The sequence below is a fragment of the Misgurnus anguillicaudatus genome, chromosome 6 (assembly GCF_027580225.2).
Source record: "Misgurnus anguillicaudatus chromosome 6, ASM2758022v2, whole genome shotgun sequence".
NCBI classification, from domain to species: Eukaryota; Metazoa; Chordata; class Actinopteri; order Cypriniformes; family Cobitidae; genus Misgurnus; species Misgurnus anguillicaudatus.
The window spans coordinates 14,894,381-14,909,290 of record NC_073342.2 but is presented as its reverse complement, the minus strand read 5'-3'; the positions used below and the strand labels follow the sequence as shown (position 1 = coordinate 14,909,290).

Here is a 14,910-nt window from a genome sequence, read left to right as displayed (position 1 = left end):
AGAGACACTTGCGCTTGCCAGATACTCCCATAATCTCATGCGTGAACAGAGTTTACTGTTAAGGGAGTGTCTTGCGTGTATTTAGTGAACGTGAGCGTCTCTTTTATCATAAACGGTTTTGACGCGTGTGCAACAGGCACTTATTTTGACAAAACATGTGATGCACATGGTTCACATGACGCAACAAACACGTATTTTGAAAAAATGAACCACACACATGACACTCTGAACACTTATTTTGAATTAGCGCTCCTCGATGAGCAGTCACGAGCCCCACTGCATTAAATACAGATATTACTTAAAATTTGGGAGTTTAGCAACACTGAATTAATAAAGTAAGTTATGCTTCCCTATTGTGAAAATTACATCCGGATGAAGAAAGCTGAAATTTAAGTACTTCCATACTCTTTTGCTACGCACTCAAATGTATTACTTTCCCGTCATAAAAAAAGTACATATGTAGTACAAGTAGGCAAACTGGCATGCAGCACTTAAGAGTGTCATGACAGAGATGAACATAATATGTAAACCTGTGTAAAACGCTACTGCTAGACAGGTAGAGGAAGCAGTATATCTTGCAAAAGCGGCTGCCTGCATCTACAAATTTATGACTTGGCTGTCTCGCAACCTTTTTATTAACACTTTACATTAGCAGGATGACGGCTGCCTGTTGCAGTGTTTTGTCAAAGAGCCAAATATCTTCAGATTTTTCAGCTCTGTTTTCCCAAAGCTCTTGAGCAGGCGAGGAGGGGAATTAGCGAATGTTTTACAGTTATCATGCCCGCACATTTTCCTAAGTCCCATCATAAAACCTTCCACACAAAGTGGACCGTAAACAATCTGCGAATACGATCTTGATTTATAAAAACAATAAGTATTTGCGAAATTTGGAGTATAGTTAAAATTTTTGCATTTTGTCTTAAATGTCGTATATAGAGAATTTTGCAACATGATCTGGTGCAAGTCGATAGTCACGAAAAATTTGATTAATTTATTCGTGTCCATGGCACGAAATTCAGCTTTATTTCATGCATTGAGCACGAATGTCTTTTTCGTATCACTCACACAAATTTCTATAAATAGTTTTTCGTGTCCATGGTACAGGTTTCTTTTTCATTTCATTTCATGAATTGTTTTCTCATTTGTTTTCCTATTTTTAAATCATTCTCGCCTGGAGTTGGGGTTAGAGTTGAGGTTTTGGTTAGGATGTCTAAAAATGTAACAGAAAGTGATTTCGAACCCAAACCCCAAGCGACAATGGTAAGAAAATAGGAAAAAACTATGAGAAAACAATACATAAAATGACCTGAAAAAGAAAGTTGTGCCACGGACATGAAAAACTATTTATAGAAATTTGTGTGAGTGACACGAAAAAAACATTCATACTCAGGCCCGGATTGGCCATAGGGAGAACCGGGAGGATTCCCGGTGGGCTGGTCTGTTTTTTTTGGCCACGAGGGCCGGTGTTGTCATGCCACCGGGATGATGCGTATTTGCGGGTGAGAGGTGTCCCCGCCGCTTTATGCACAAGTTGATTGTGTCCCGAGTCCCGACCACTTAGTGGAAGAATTCTTGCATTAGGGTTCATTGACATCTAAAACGCATGGGAAACGCAGGACGTGCCGCTGTCTTCTGGTTTTCAAAGCGCTTACTTGAACACGAGTTTTGTTTCAGACGCGTCTATATTGAGTGCGCTTGCCGGCCGCGCGTCTATATTTAAAATAAACTTGAGCGCGTCTTTTGAGTGCGCTTGCCGGCCGCACGTCTATTATATTTTAAATAAACTTGAGCGCGTCTTTTGAGTGCACTTGCCGGCCGCGCGTCTATTATATTTTAAATAAACTTGAGCGCGTCTTTTGAGTGCACTTGCCGGCCGCGCGTCTATTATATTTTAAATAAACTTGAGCGCGTCTTTTGAGTGCACTTGCCGGCCGCGCGTCTATTATATTTTAAATAAACTTGAGCGCGTCTTTTGAGTGCGCTTGCCGGCCGCGCGTCTATATTTTTAATAAACTTGAGCGCGTCCGGCCGCACGTCTATTATATTTTAAATAAACTTGAGCGCGTCTTAATACAAACGGGCTGGCCTCTAAAAGGAAAAGAATTTACAAAACGTATTTTTTTATCCAAGTCATAGATGAATTCTCTATGAATAGTCATTATTCATCGTTTATTGCAAGAGGAACAAAAATCTATTTGATGCAAAACTCATTAGTTTATTTTAAAAAAGTAGTTTCAAAAGTATATCCATGATGTTTCCTTTTTTTAACACAATGTAGGCCTACGTTATTTAGCAATAGACATGATCTAAGTTCTAAAAAAAGATACAGATTTTTTCCATTTGTTTCCGTGTGATTATCGTGCAATAGATACGCCAAATTCCGATTTTGCGTGCATATGATACGCCAGTCCTTCCCATTCACTTATATGGCGAATCATTTCGTGACGTTTTATTTATTGTTTTCTCATTTGTTTTCTGTTTTTTAAACCATTTTCGCTTGGGTTTAGGGTTAGATTTCACATTTATTTAAGCAGGTTATTTAATATACAGGTTTCTCTATGTTTTTATCTATATTTAAACCATGGTCGCTTGGAGTTGGGGTTAGAGTTGGGGTTTGGGTTAGGATGTCATTTTTATATAATAAGAAGTTGTTCTAACCCTAAACCCAAGCGAAAATGGTAAAAAAAAACAGAAAACAAATGAGAAAACAATAAATAAAACGTCACGAAACGATTCGCCATATAAGTGAATGGGAAGGACTGGCGTATCATATGCACGCAAAATCGGAATTTGGCGTATCTATTGCACGATAATCACACTGCGTGTCATTTGTACGCTTTTTGGTGAGAATGGGTTGGTATATCAGGGGTTTCCAAACGTTATCAACCCAACAGTTAATCTCAAGACTCACCATTTTTTAGAAATAGAAATATAGAGGAAAACACAAACACATTTGTTTCCTTTAGTTTTTGAATAAGTTTACTTTAGTAATATTATGGTCTTATGGTAGGGCTGCATGATTATGGCAAAAATTATAATTGTTTACTGCATTTGCACGGAATATGAAATTATATATTTGAAAAATACAGTGAATTGCAAGGCTGCAGAGAACAGTGCATTACTGCAGACTTATACTACTGAGGGTTTAAAGATATTATTTTAATAGTTAGTCGTGAACTAAAGTGGGCTGGTCTAAGGCATGAAACTCCAGGGCTGAAAATGAGTCCCACTCCGGCCCTGTTCATACTCAAGGCATGAAAAAAGCTACATTTCCTGCCATGACACGAATAAATGAATAAAAATTATAACACAACTTTCCATGAGATCAGTCTGGAATGTTATGTTATTAAAATAAAATAAGGATTCATTTTAAGTTAGCTGTGCCGAGTCCCTGATTTTGTAAGATTAAAACAAAATAACAGTTAAAAAAGAGTTATTCTTATCCATTACTATGAACACTGAGCAAATAAGAATATTTAAAATTAGACTTTATCCTTGCACCTGTCAGCCTTCTTAAACACATCATTTTCCCACCTGTGTTCCTATCAGGCACATACACATCCTCTCCAGTAATAAAGTAGCTCTCTCGATTGATTTTGATATTAACAACTGCTTTTCAAAGTGTTCATTTTATATAAATAATAAAATTAGAATGACTGTATCAAATAATAATCCATATAGAAATACGCTCATTTAACAACTCGCGAGCCATCAGTGGTCCAGATTTTAAAACCGAATTCAATGATTTGCACGAGTAGATTGCATACAAAGGCAATGTAAAGACACAAACTCGCGCAGGGAGGGCGATGCAAATTGGGCAGCACTATTGCCACGAAAACACACTATTCACCTCAACAACTCGTCTTCGCGCAAGTTGAAAATATTCAACTTAAGCAGAAAATTTGCATGGTACAAAGTTAAATCTCGCGAGTAATCTACACTAAAAAAAAAACTTCCGGACATCGGTTGCACATGATTAAATTAGGTTTTCTTCAAATAAAATTAACATTAATTAAAGGTGCAGTGTGTAATTTTTAGAAGGATCTCTTGACAGAAATGCATAATAATATACAAAATCTTATCAGAGGTGTATGAAGACCTTTCATAATAAACTGTTATGTTTTTATTACGTTAGAATGAGACATGGGAGTCGCCATTTTGTGCCATCATGTTTCTTCAGAAGCCCTTAACTCTTTCCCCGCCAGCGTTTTTTAAAAAAGTTGCCAGCCACCGCCAGCATTTTTCATGATTTTCACAAAAGTTTAATGCCTTCCAGAAAATGTTCTTCTTTAAATATATAAACAAACAAACAATATATCAGATGAAAGAACAGACCCTCTGCCTTCAAACAAAAAAACCCGTTTCATCCTACCTTCATTAGTTCTCTTGTAATCACCTCTCAAACATGGGTAGGTTTCTTCATAAACACCCAATTTTGAGCAAAAAGCTGAGATAATAAAATTTTTGAGAAGGACTTTTGATAGAGATCAGATGCAGAGCGATCTTTAAAACATACACAGAGTTCTTTCTCTTTTACGTGAGGCGCTACTTCCGGGTTGTATAAGTTACGGAAGTGCGCCACCTGGTGGATAATAGCGATATTGCGGAAAGACGGAAAATCTCGTCATTGGCGGGGAAGCGTTTTCTCTTAATTGACAAGATATCTCGTCAACGGCGGCGAAAGAGTTAACGGACAACTTTTTTACTAAGTTGTCTCTGAAGATGACTTGTTTGTCCGGTGGCAGCTACTGTAGCTTCTCTATGCGTTTCAAAAGCAAGGGTTGAACTGTGGACTGAGCCATGCAGTTTGCAACCTCACCACTAGATGCCGCTAAAATTAAACACTGCACCTCTAAAATTAATTTTATTTTAAGAAAACTTGATTCAATCATGTTGAACTGGTGTACATAATTAAATTAAGTTGTATTCTGTAGCTATTTATTGTGTGGGTTGATGTGTGGGTTGTTTGTCTTGTCTAAATGTCTTGTCTGTAGTATTCTTTTGTTTTATCTGGACCCTGAGTCTGTAATAAAGATTGATTGATTGATTGATTGATTGATTGATTGATTGATTGATTGATTGATTAATTACGTAGATCCAACAGTTTTTTTTTAATCATTTTAAGAAAACTTAATTAAATCATGTGCAACTAGAGATTTTGTTCAGTGTAGAAGTGGTGCGTTCGCGTAGCTCTATATTTATTTACTTTATCAGCTATTTATTTAATTTATTATTTACGTTTTATTATCATTAAAATATTTATATTTTTACTGCATGATAAGTTCTGTATATGTATTTTTATATTAAATGTAAAAAAAACATTATTTTATTATTATTTATGATTATTATTGTCTATTATTATTATTATTATTATTATTATTAATTATATTACACTTTGTAAACTAAACCAGCAGGGTAGTTTGTTCACGTAAAATTATTGTGGTGCAATGTACATGTTTTTAGTAATCATACATAACCTAAAGTTGTGTATTTAATGCTGCAAGATCTCCCAAAGAGAGCAACAATAGAGCAGAACTGTCTTGACAGACAGCCAGCTTGAATCGTACAAGTCAGGGACCCAAGGCATTTTCTGAAGCTTTTGTTTATTGTTTAGAAGGGCAAAATATATACAGGGTGCAAGGTACACGCTGGCCTGAGAACAAACAAGAGGTTCAAAGGGGTTTATAAAAACTGCAGGTCCAGTTGAGAGACAGCCATGAACCGTGGGCAGTTTAATCCAAGACCCTTTGGGCCAAAACAGGCGGGGTTTAATCATGTTTAAAGGGGATCACTTTCACCAGCCCTCATCAAGGCCCTTACAGCGAGGTTTTGTTTCATCTTTCCAACAACTGAGCGCTCTCCACCTCTTTCTCTGGCCTTCCCTGTGGCATCAATCTCTTAACGCGCAACGAACATCACTGGGCTTGTTCTTTCAGCATTGAGAGCAAAAACATGTTAAATAACTTATCAGCCTGTGTGAGACAGGGTGCCTATATGACAGACATCTCTTCCAAGCACCTTGGAGTCACATAAATAAATAAAAGCAGAGCTGAGTATTCTGGGTGAAGAGTTTGCCGCTCAAAGCTGTCATTGTACAATCCATCTTAAAGCCCTGATGCAAACCGTTCCCAGGGTCAAAGCAATAAATAAACCTTTTGCCTCATGACTTTGTACAATGGCCCATGACCGTTGCCTTCTGACAGCAGCATCAATTCTTGCGATTTGTGTTTTATTTTTGCATTGAGCTACAGTAGATATAGAGAAAATGTTTACAGAAAGTGTTTGCTTCATGAAAAATCAATAAGCGAGTGAGAAAATCAAGTACACAGCAGGCATCAAGAAATTACAGATAAACTGTGGGCTGCACAGTTGAAAGTCTCGCCAAGGACAAACACTTTTAAAACTATGAGGCTTTTAAAGAGGATCAGCAACCAGATATGGTCAATCCTATCATTTAGTTTAATGTACATTGTACGATTATTACAAATATGCATAGCATATAAAGCTGCCTAATTGTTCACAGTTCATGAATAATTCTCACACACATATCATGTAATGACAGGCGTGTTTTTGATTTCATATTTTCATGCCATGCATATTGCTTTTCATTGGGGAATCACGCAAGGGTGTATACTGAGACCCTTAAAGTTGTCATCCAGTGCGCTTAGTAAAAGATAATCTTGGTATGATATGCACGTAGACAGCAGTCTCAAATTCCTGGCTCCTACCAGTTATTAGATTAAATATCTCACAAGTTTTAAAACTGGATGATTGTTTATTTTCATGTGATAGAGCGCGATATATGTGGCAGTAAAAAGAAATAGGGAGAGATTGGCTCTTCAGTTTTTCTTTTCATCTGAATGCATGAATCAAAAAAGTGAGAACTTTATGGTACTATTAGATGTCATGGGGATCTTTTATGAATATCACACTATAATTACTAAAGGAGACGGGAAGGCTAAAAAGAACTACCATAAGTATAGTCCAATTTTACAAGCTTACACTTACATTTTTTTCATTTGCAGCAGCTGAAGGTGCATAATACACCGCTGATCATGAGTCTATTCACCATCTGCGAATCTCAACTTCAAATTAAAGCAAATGACTCATTTCTGCTTCACAAACTTAAAATTGATCACATTAAAGAGACAGTTCACCCAAAAACGAAAACTTAAATCTTAAATCTTAATTTATTTACTCACCCTCATGATCCTCTAATGTCTTTCTTGACCCAAATGCAGATATTTTTAAGTGCTGATTTGGATTTTCAGGGGTCTTATTTATAAAACTGTGCATAGGATCCTAACTAAAAGTCTACATATGCACAAAACAAAAAATGCAATACACCAAAAAAATATTAAGACTTATCCCATAGCGAAAAAGTACATTTCCCTGGCCAAACGTATATTTTAAATATATGCTAAATACATTTTGTAGAAAGTAATCCTCAATTGAATATATTTTTGAATTTTGAATTTGAAAATATTTTTAGTTTTAACCTTCATATATTAACATAAAATGTATTTCATGGGGAAGCAAATACATTTCTAATTTTACATCCCATATGACAAAAATTAATTTTTTGCCTGAATATATTTTAAATATATGCTACAAGTTCATTTTATAAAGTATATTTTTGAAGTTGAAAATATATTTAATTTTAACCTTTTTAAAACTGTTTACAGGTTCGTAACATAAGCAAAGTTTTTCTTCCAATGCGACGTGAATATATTTCCTCGGATTGAAATATATAGAGGGCTAAATATTTTTTTAATGCTTTATAATTGATTTACTTTTAAAATATATTTAAAAAATGGCCAGAAATATATTGGTGAAAAATATATTTTTGTAAACATATTTCAAAATATATTTCAGAAAATATATATTTTGACCATTTTTTTGTATGTTCTGAAATATTTTTAAAAATATATATATTTTTGCTCTAAGTGATAAAACAAAGTAATGTTCCCTTTATAAATTACAGATCACCTGCAGTGTGCATACATGAATTATCTTCAAATCCCACCCTTCAAGCCCATTCTCCCTTCAAGTTTTGTTTTTATAGATCACAAACTTTGCATGGGAACTGGCGCACGCACGTTTCCATACCCATTTTGTGCATACGCACGCTTTATAAATAAGACCCCTGGTAACTATGGAAGTGAATACAGACCACCTTTCAAGCTTCAGAAGACCCAAAAGTGTTATGGTGCATTCACACCAGCAAAATGTATTTACGGTGGAGGCAGCAAGGCGGTAGTTGGACGCTTGAATATTTGAGTTTACTCGCTTCATTCGCGCGTGAAAGCTGCATGTGAAATTCGAGTCATTCGGGACATTCACGCGGAAATTCGCATCATGGTAGGGACTTCTGCGACTCAGCTGAGACTCCGCTCGCTTCCTATAATCACGTCAGTACTACAGCAAGGTCCTGTAATGGATAACGCAGCGCGGAAATCCGCCGAAGTTCAGATTTTTCAACTCGTGTGTTTCCCGTGGTAACGCTCAATTCGAGCGGAAGGTGCAGTGCAGAAGGCACAGTGCGGAAGGCGCGTTGCCGCGCGAATTGAGCGTTGCCGCACGAATTGAGCATTTATTTTTGGGTGAACTATCCCTTTAAACAAAAAGTGTCCTAAAGGCATACAAAAGGGTTTGGTGAAAAGCAAACTAAAATTTAACCCAATATCTGATGAATATCTTGACCTGTGCCTCTCTGGCCTATGTCTGAACTGTTTAGGCAGTTTTAGGAAGTTGACTTTTAATAATGTGTAACAACTCAACTGAAACAACAGCGATATCCACAACAAGAAAGTAAGGGCAGTAAATGACACCAAGGTGTTTACGCTTGCAAACGGCATATTTTTTCAATGTTAGCACCGCGCTTTTCAAAAACGCAAGCACTGGGTTTTGTCTGTGCTGAGTGCTGGCACTTGCCATTTTATCCATGCCAAGCACTGAGCGCCAAGAGTTAAAAATGTTCAACTTTGCGTGAAACGCTCAGCTAATCAATGTCACTTTTTACTCAGCCATCCAATCACAATGGAGGACGGGCGGGACAAATACCACCACAACAACCAACCGGCGCATCGTTCAACAACTGATAAACAAAGCAGAAGTAATAAAGTATCTGGTACGGTATGTGAAAAATAATGTGTTTTTTAACCATAAACCACACAAACACATTGTATTATACCAAATACACAAAATAACATTGTTTTTAGCAATGAAATAGGTGCTCTTAAAAAAACATTTTGAACACTTTTGGGTCCTTTTCAAGCTTGAAGGGTTTTCTGGTTACTATGAGAGTGGATGGTGACCGCCTCAGTCACCATTCACTCCCATAGAAACCAGAAAACCCTTTTTTTTATATCTGCATTTGGGGTTTGAAGAACAAAGAAATACATTTGGCGTTCAAACAACATGAAGCCTAGTAAATAATAACAACGTTTTCGTGTTTAAGTGAACTATCCCTTTAAGCATCCTATCATGCCATTAATGGTATTTTTGGATGTCATTAACAGCACTGTTGATTTCCTATCTCTGACTTTTCTACACCTGTCTTGCTCCCTGAACGGGACGCACAACATGTATTTTGTTCCCAGGACAGGACTCAAGCAGCAGAAGGATCCGACTATATCCAAGCTCAAAATTTTCCAGTCTCTTGCTCTTTTGTGAGCCAACAAGCCTGACTGTCACTCATACGGCAGCTGTAACATGAGCAATCGACCAAGCATTGGCACTTGCATACTGAGGATGACTGAAATAGCAACTCTCTATAAACCATGCAGAGAGGGGGCTCTGAAATCTGACCCCAGCTCGCTCACCCCCTCTTCAATATTTTGATCCCTCCCACCAACAACAAATCCTGCACCTTCAGTACCTCGCAATACAAACAGTCAGCACATGTGCTGGCAAATAGGAAGGGGAGGGGAAGGGGTCTTGTGAAATTTCATCAGTCATTCAGCTGCAGGAAAACTGTGAGTAAATCTCTTTGCGGGTTATTACTTAGCAACAGGCAAAACCTAAACAGTAATTCAATATTACAGTCAGATTTTGCACTCCTTGCATGTCTCCAGCAGAAATAAATAAGGAACGCAGATGCATAAGCCGCTAAATGCCACCTCCGTCAAACAGGAGATAATGATATGCTCTCGACACATAATATAGTTATCAAATACCTTTGCTGCAAATTCACATAATTCTGGCCTCGGGCCATTAAGAAATACCGGATTGAGCACTTATGTAAAACAATTTGGGAAACTATCAATTAGCCTACATACAAAGCACGTTGTTAACTTTTTAATGACAGCTATGTCAATGTAGCTAGAATAAATATGATATTCTTAGATTCAACATTAAATATAGATTACTACTATTATTATTGTTATTGTTCAGCAGTGATTTGTCTACTATATTTGGTTTAAAGCAAAGCCGACTGAGAAATGCAGATTTATGTCCTTTTTAATGGTTTATGACCACCATCTTGTGGTCACACTAGGGCAAGCATCACATCCAACTAGGATGTAATGACAGCTCTTCACATCTAATAGCACACTCACTACAGGGGGTTTCATTTACATGTAAACACCACATACATATAGGCTACAGTATACATAACACAGCTCATTCCCCCGTATAAGCATGTTAATTCACGTTAGCGGTAAGCAGGTGAGATGCACGCAGACGGGATATATTGAGTTATGAGAGATTTAAAGGGTATGGCGTGACCTGGTCTCAGATTTACAGCCACTGAGTTCAAACCGAGATTTGTTTACTTTAAAGGGCACATATTATGACAATTTTTACAAGATGTAATATAAGTCTCAGGAGGGGGCCTAGAATGTGTCTGCTCAAAATACCCCGCAGATATTTCTTATAGCATGTCCAAAAGGCACACGACAAATTTTTCATGTGCATACCTTAAAAAGTAAATGAGCAACTGTCCTCATTTATTTATCAACAGACAGCTTTCGGTTTAAAAAAAATCTGATTACCGTAAATACAGTCTGAGACCATAATATAAAGCAGGGAAAATAAGTATTTGATACATCAGTAAGGGGATTTCTAGCCATCAAGCCAAATATGGAATTCATTCAAAGAAATCAAAACATTTAAGTATACAAGTTGAGTCATAATAAATAATGTGAAATGACATGTCAAAAGCCCACTTAGAAATCCCCTTACTAATAACAATGCTGATGTGCTAACAAACACATTTACAAAACACATTTTGGGTAAAATTAAATAGTCAGTCAGTGACCATGGGCGGAGCTTTATCAGTGTGATGTCACATTAACAAGAAAATCAAAATGGCATGTCTAATGAGACCCCCGTTTTGGTTTAATGGGGATTAAAAAAGAAGGAGAGGGTGGACTGTTTCAGGGGCAACCTCCCGATCTCTCTGATGAAGCCAATATGGAAGTGACTTAACTGCAATTCATCAACCGGCCACTAGAGGCTGACAACTGTGAGGGGGTGAATTTTTTTTAACTCATCCATTTAAATGATATTAAGCCTTAAAGTTCTGCATAATTAAGGGCGTGGCCACTTAAGTCACTAAAGTGGAGCTAGGTGGGCATGGTTTCAGCAATCAGCCACCTCAGCTTCACCCACGTCCCGGCTCTTTTCCCATTTTCGGATATACGCAAGGTGACCCGCGGCCAAGATGGCGACGACAGGCAACGGCTACTATTGGCTTCATAAACGATCTTCAGAAACCTATGGGTGACGTCAAGAACACTACGTCCATCTATTTTTACAGTCTATGTGGCCAATGCATATTTTTTGTCCAAAGACATTATAATAGTGGATTTTGCATTATACGGGGCCTTTAAAGTCACTGAAACTGTAACCCTGGGGAAATAAAATCACACACACACACAAACACCTAAATGACTTTCTTTGGTAAGCGCATGGTACCTACTGAAGCACATGGACAAAAAGCTGTCACTGGGGCAGAGCCCTTTCAAACAGTACACCTTTGCATCTAAAGAGTTCATATGAGTACTTTAACAGGCTCTTTGCGGTTTCCCGGACAGGAGAAGACAAAACGATAGCACTGACATATGTTAAAGGCGGGGTGCATAATCTGTAAAAGCCAATGTTGACATTTGAAATCACCTAATCAAACGAGCCACTACCCCAATAGAATCTGGACTTTGTTTTGATAGACCCGCCCCACACATACGCAACCCAGACAACGATGTCAGTTAGTAGACACGCCCCTTACTGCTGATTGGCTACAAGTGTGTTTTGGTAGTCGGCTCGACTCCCTTTTCCAATGTGTTTTTTTAAAAATCATGCACCCCGCCTTTAAGATATGTTAGTGCAATATGTTTTTAAATTAGGGAGCTCAAACATGCACTTTAGTCTGGGACTAGGATAAGCCCTGTCCGGGAAAACACCCATATATGCACTACTTTAAGCTCTTTTATGACATAAACTGCATAAAGCATCTGCATAGAGCATCATGTGTTTAATTTCCAGACAACACACAAACTGATCAAATCTACACCTTGAACGTAATGCAAGCCAAAGGTGTAAATGTAAACACTAAGAACCTAGATCTTAAGCTGCCCAGAACACTGAGCACTTTCAGAGATGTATTTTTAAAAATAATTCTGGTGCCAAATCACAGTTTGTACCCGGCACATTATTCAGTTTCATGCTTAGAGACAGTCAGATATGGGGATGCAAAGCCATGCTCATCTAACGCTTTTTTGCTTTATCATCATCAGCTGAGACTGAGACATTCAACATCAACAGCCAAAATGATCTGAGACACACTTACTAAAATGTTTAGCACAAGGGGTCAGTATTGTGCTATTAAACTAGCAGGAACTGAGTCTTCCCAGCAAGCAATAGCTGTCATTTCACCATCTACAGTATAGACCCGATATACAGTAATCCAACTATGAGGAACCCACATCAGTTCATCTTTTATCCAGTTAAAAGCTCTTAAATGCCAATTTCATAAATAAATATAGTGGGGTTGTCTGTATCTGTGGTTTTATACATAAAGAATGTCCCCAACTAGTGAATCTCGGCTTTTACTCATCTGAAAACATGATAATTTTTTAACTTGAAGATTACTTTTTTAACTATATTTTATAAGTTATAACAACTCATCTCTAGTCAAGATAATAAAAGTAAGTTGATTCAACTAAAAATTTTAAGGCAGCAATTTTTACAGTGCATGCATGTATTAAATATTTATAATATAAATAAATACTTACAGCTGGCTAGATGCTGTCTCAGCTTTTTAATCAAAGATGATTTGTTAAAATTCCACGTGTCATCAGCCTTCACATCAGGTACAGAAATGACGTTAGATGTTGCTTCCATGTTATGTCTGTCTTAATGCAAGGTCAAGACGCAGCTAAGTGAAAACTAATGCCTTAGGCTAGAACACAGAGATCTGGCCTTGTCTCTTCAATAAGATCAATAAGGTGTTACGACTAAATGCATTCAACCTCTCTACGAACTAAAATGCAGAGCTCCACCAGTATGGGTCAGATTTTAGTGCACCATTTTAAATGGGCAGTCTAATTTAAATAACATCGGGTCACTGCTTGCTTTGGATGTTCATAGTGATTTAATATCCCCAGACTTGTCTTGCTATTTTAGGGGGATATTTCTCTCTGGGATAGCCCTCCTGTGACCCTCTTTTTGGCTAGCTACATAGCTGGTGCAGAAAGATTCAAATGATAGGGATATTACCATGCTATCATCAGCTTCATCCATCAAGAGATTTCGTTTTGACAACTTCACATCACAGAGCAATACTTGATACTTTTAATAGACATACAGTAGCTATCAATTTTGTGTCTTGTTAGGGTCAGGTTTAAATAAAATATATATCATATATTTTTAATCAGAATATTAATGTATTAAATGCTGTAAATAATCTAGAATAGAATATAATCTGTCTATATAAGCAAAAATTTATTATCATGCTTCAATTTTATGATCAGACTTTTAATACACCCAGCATATGAGGTTTATCCTGTCTCACATGTATTAATGAGGTGAAGACAGCACATTTTTTTTACATTTAAAGAACTTTTGGATATTAGTTTCATAGATGGTTAATTATGGCCACTAATGAAATTCAACCATCTCTAAAGGCAGGCAAGGGGCAAGCCAACGCGGATGGAAGTAAACTTGCCCCCACTTCATCGTATTTCACCAAATTCAGCAGCACTTATAAATGAAAAGGCTCAAGTTATAAACCCAGAACACCAAGAGATGATTAAATTAGACAACAACCTAACAATTTTCAGGTTGTAGAGAATCAGTATTGTTTTTGTATCATTATTTTATAATTCTTGAAAAAAAGCATTTAAAACATATTTTGCAATTGGCATGTATTTCTAGACATACTCAATATTTACTATGTGGAACCTAATATAGGCTTATGTTTATAGTTTATTACGTGACACCCATGCAGTAACAGCAATAGCCCGCTAGGGGGAAGTGTTACATAGAAGCAAGGATGCTCTGGGGAAGTTAGAGAGGTGTTAGAATATAGGGTTGTTCAATAAAATGTGCAATTCAACTGTTCTGTAGTCATTCAACTTCATTAGTAGATCTGTAATTCATCCTGAGGGATAAATAGAGTAATTTATGCGTGTTTAGACCGTCACAACTATGAACATAACAGCTCCACTAGATGGAGCTACAAGGCAGTGTAGTCTATTATAAAATATTTTTAATGCTTACTTTCTCATAGATAAATTATAAATAAATATGTTTTTATAAGATTGATCTTATTAATATTTAACAAGCATACTAATTCCATGACAAATAATGCTTGTTTATAAATTATGATTTTTTTTGTGTGTAAATTATGTTAAAATATTCATTAACAACTATTCCCGATTTGATGTGCAAAGCTGATTTTGCTGTGAA

The 14,910-nt window shown here is 36.9% G+C and overlaps 1 protein-coding gene across 3 annotated transcripts in view; it reads right to left on the bottom strand.

Annotated features, from left to right (window-relative positions):
• Positions 1 to 14,910, bottom strand: part of agbl1 (AGBL carboxypeptidase 1) — a 268,981-nt gene that overhangs the window by 253,497 nt on the left and 574 nt on the right. The window contains exon 1 of one of the 3 annotated variants that reach the window (XM_055192771.2): positions 13,236 to 13,544. The exons of the other annotated variants lie outside the window; for them this stretch is intronic. Coding sequence (XP_055048746.2) covers positions 13,236 to 13,344 — 109 coding nt within the window. The 5' untranslated portion in view covers positions 13,345 to 13,544. Of the gene's footprint in view, positions 1 to 13,235; positions 13,545 to 14,910 lie in introns of those variants that run through there. 3 annotated transcript variants of the gene reach the window in all.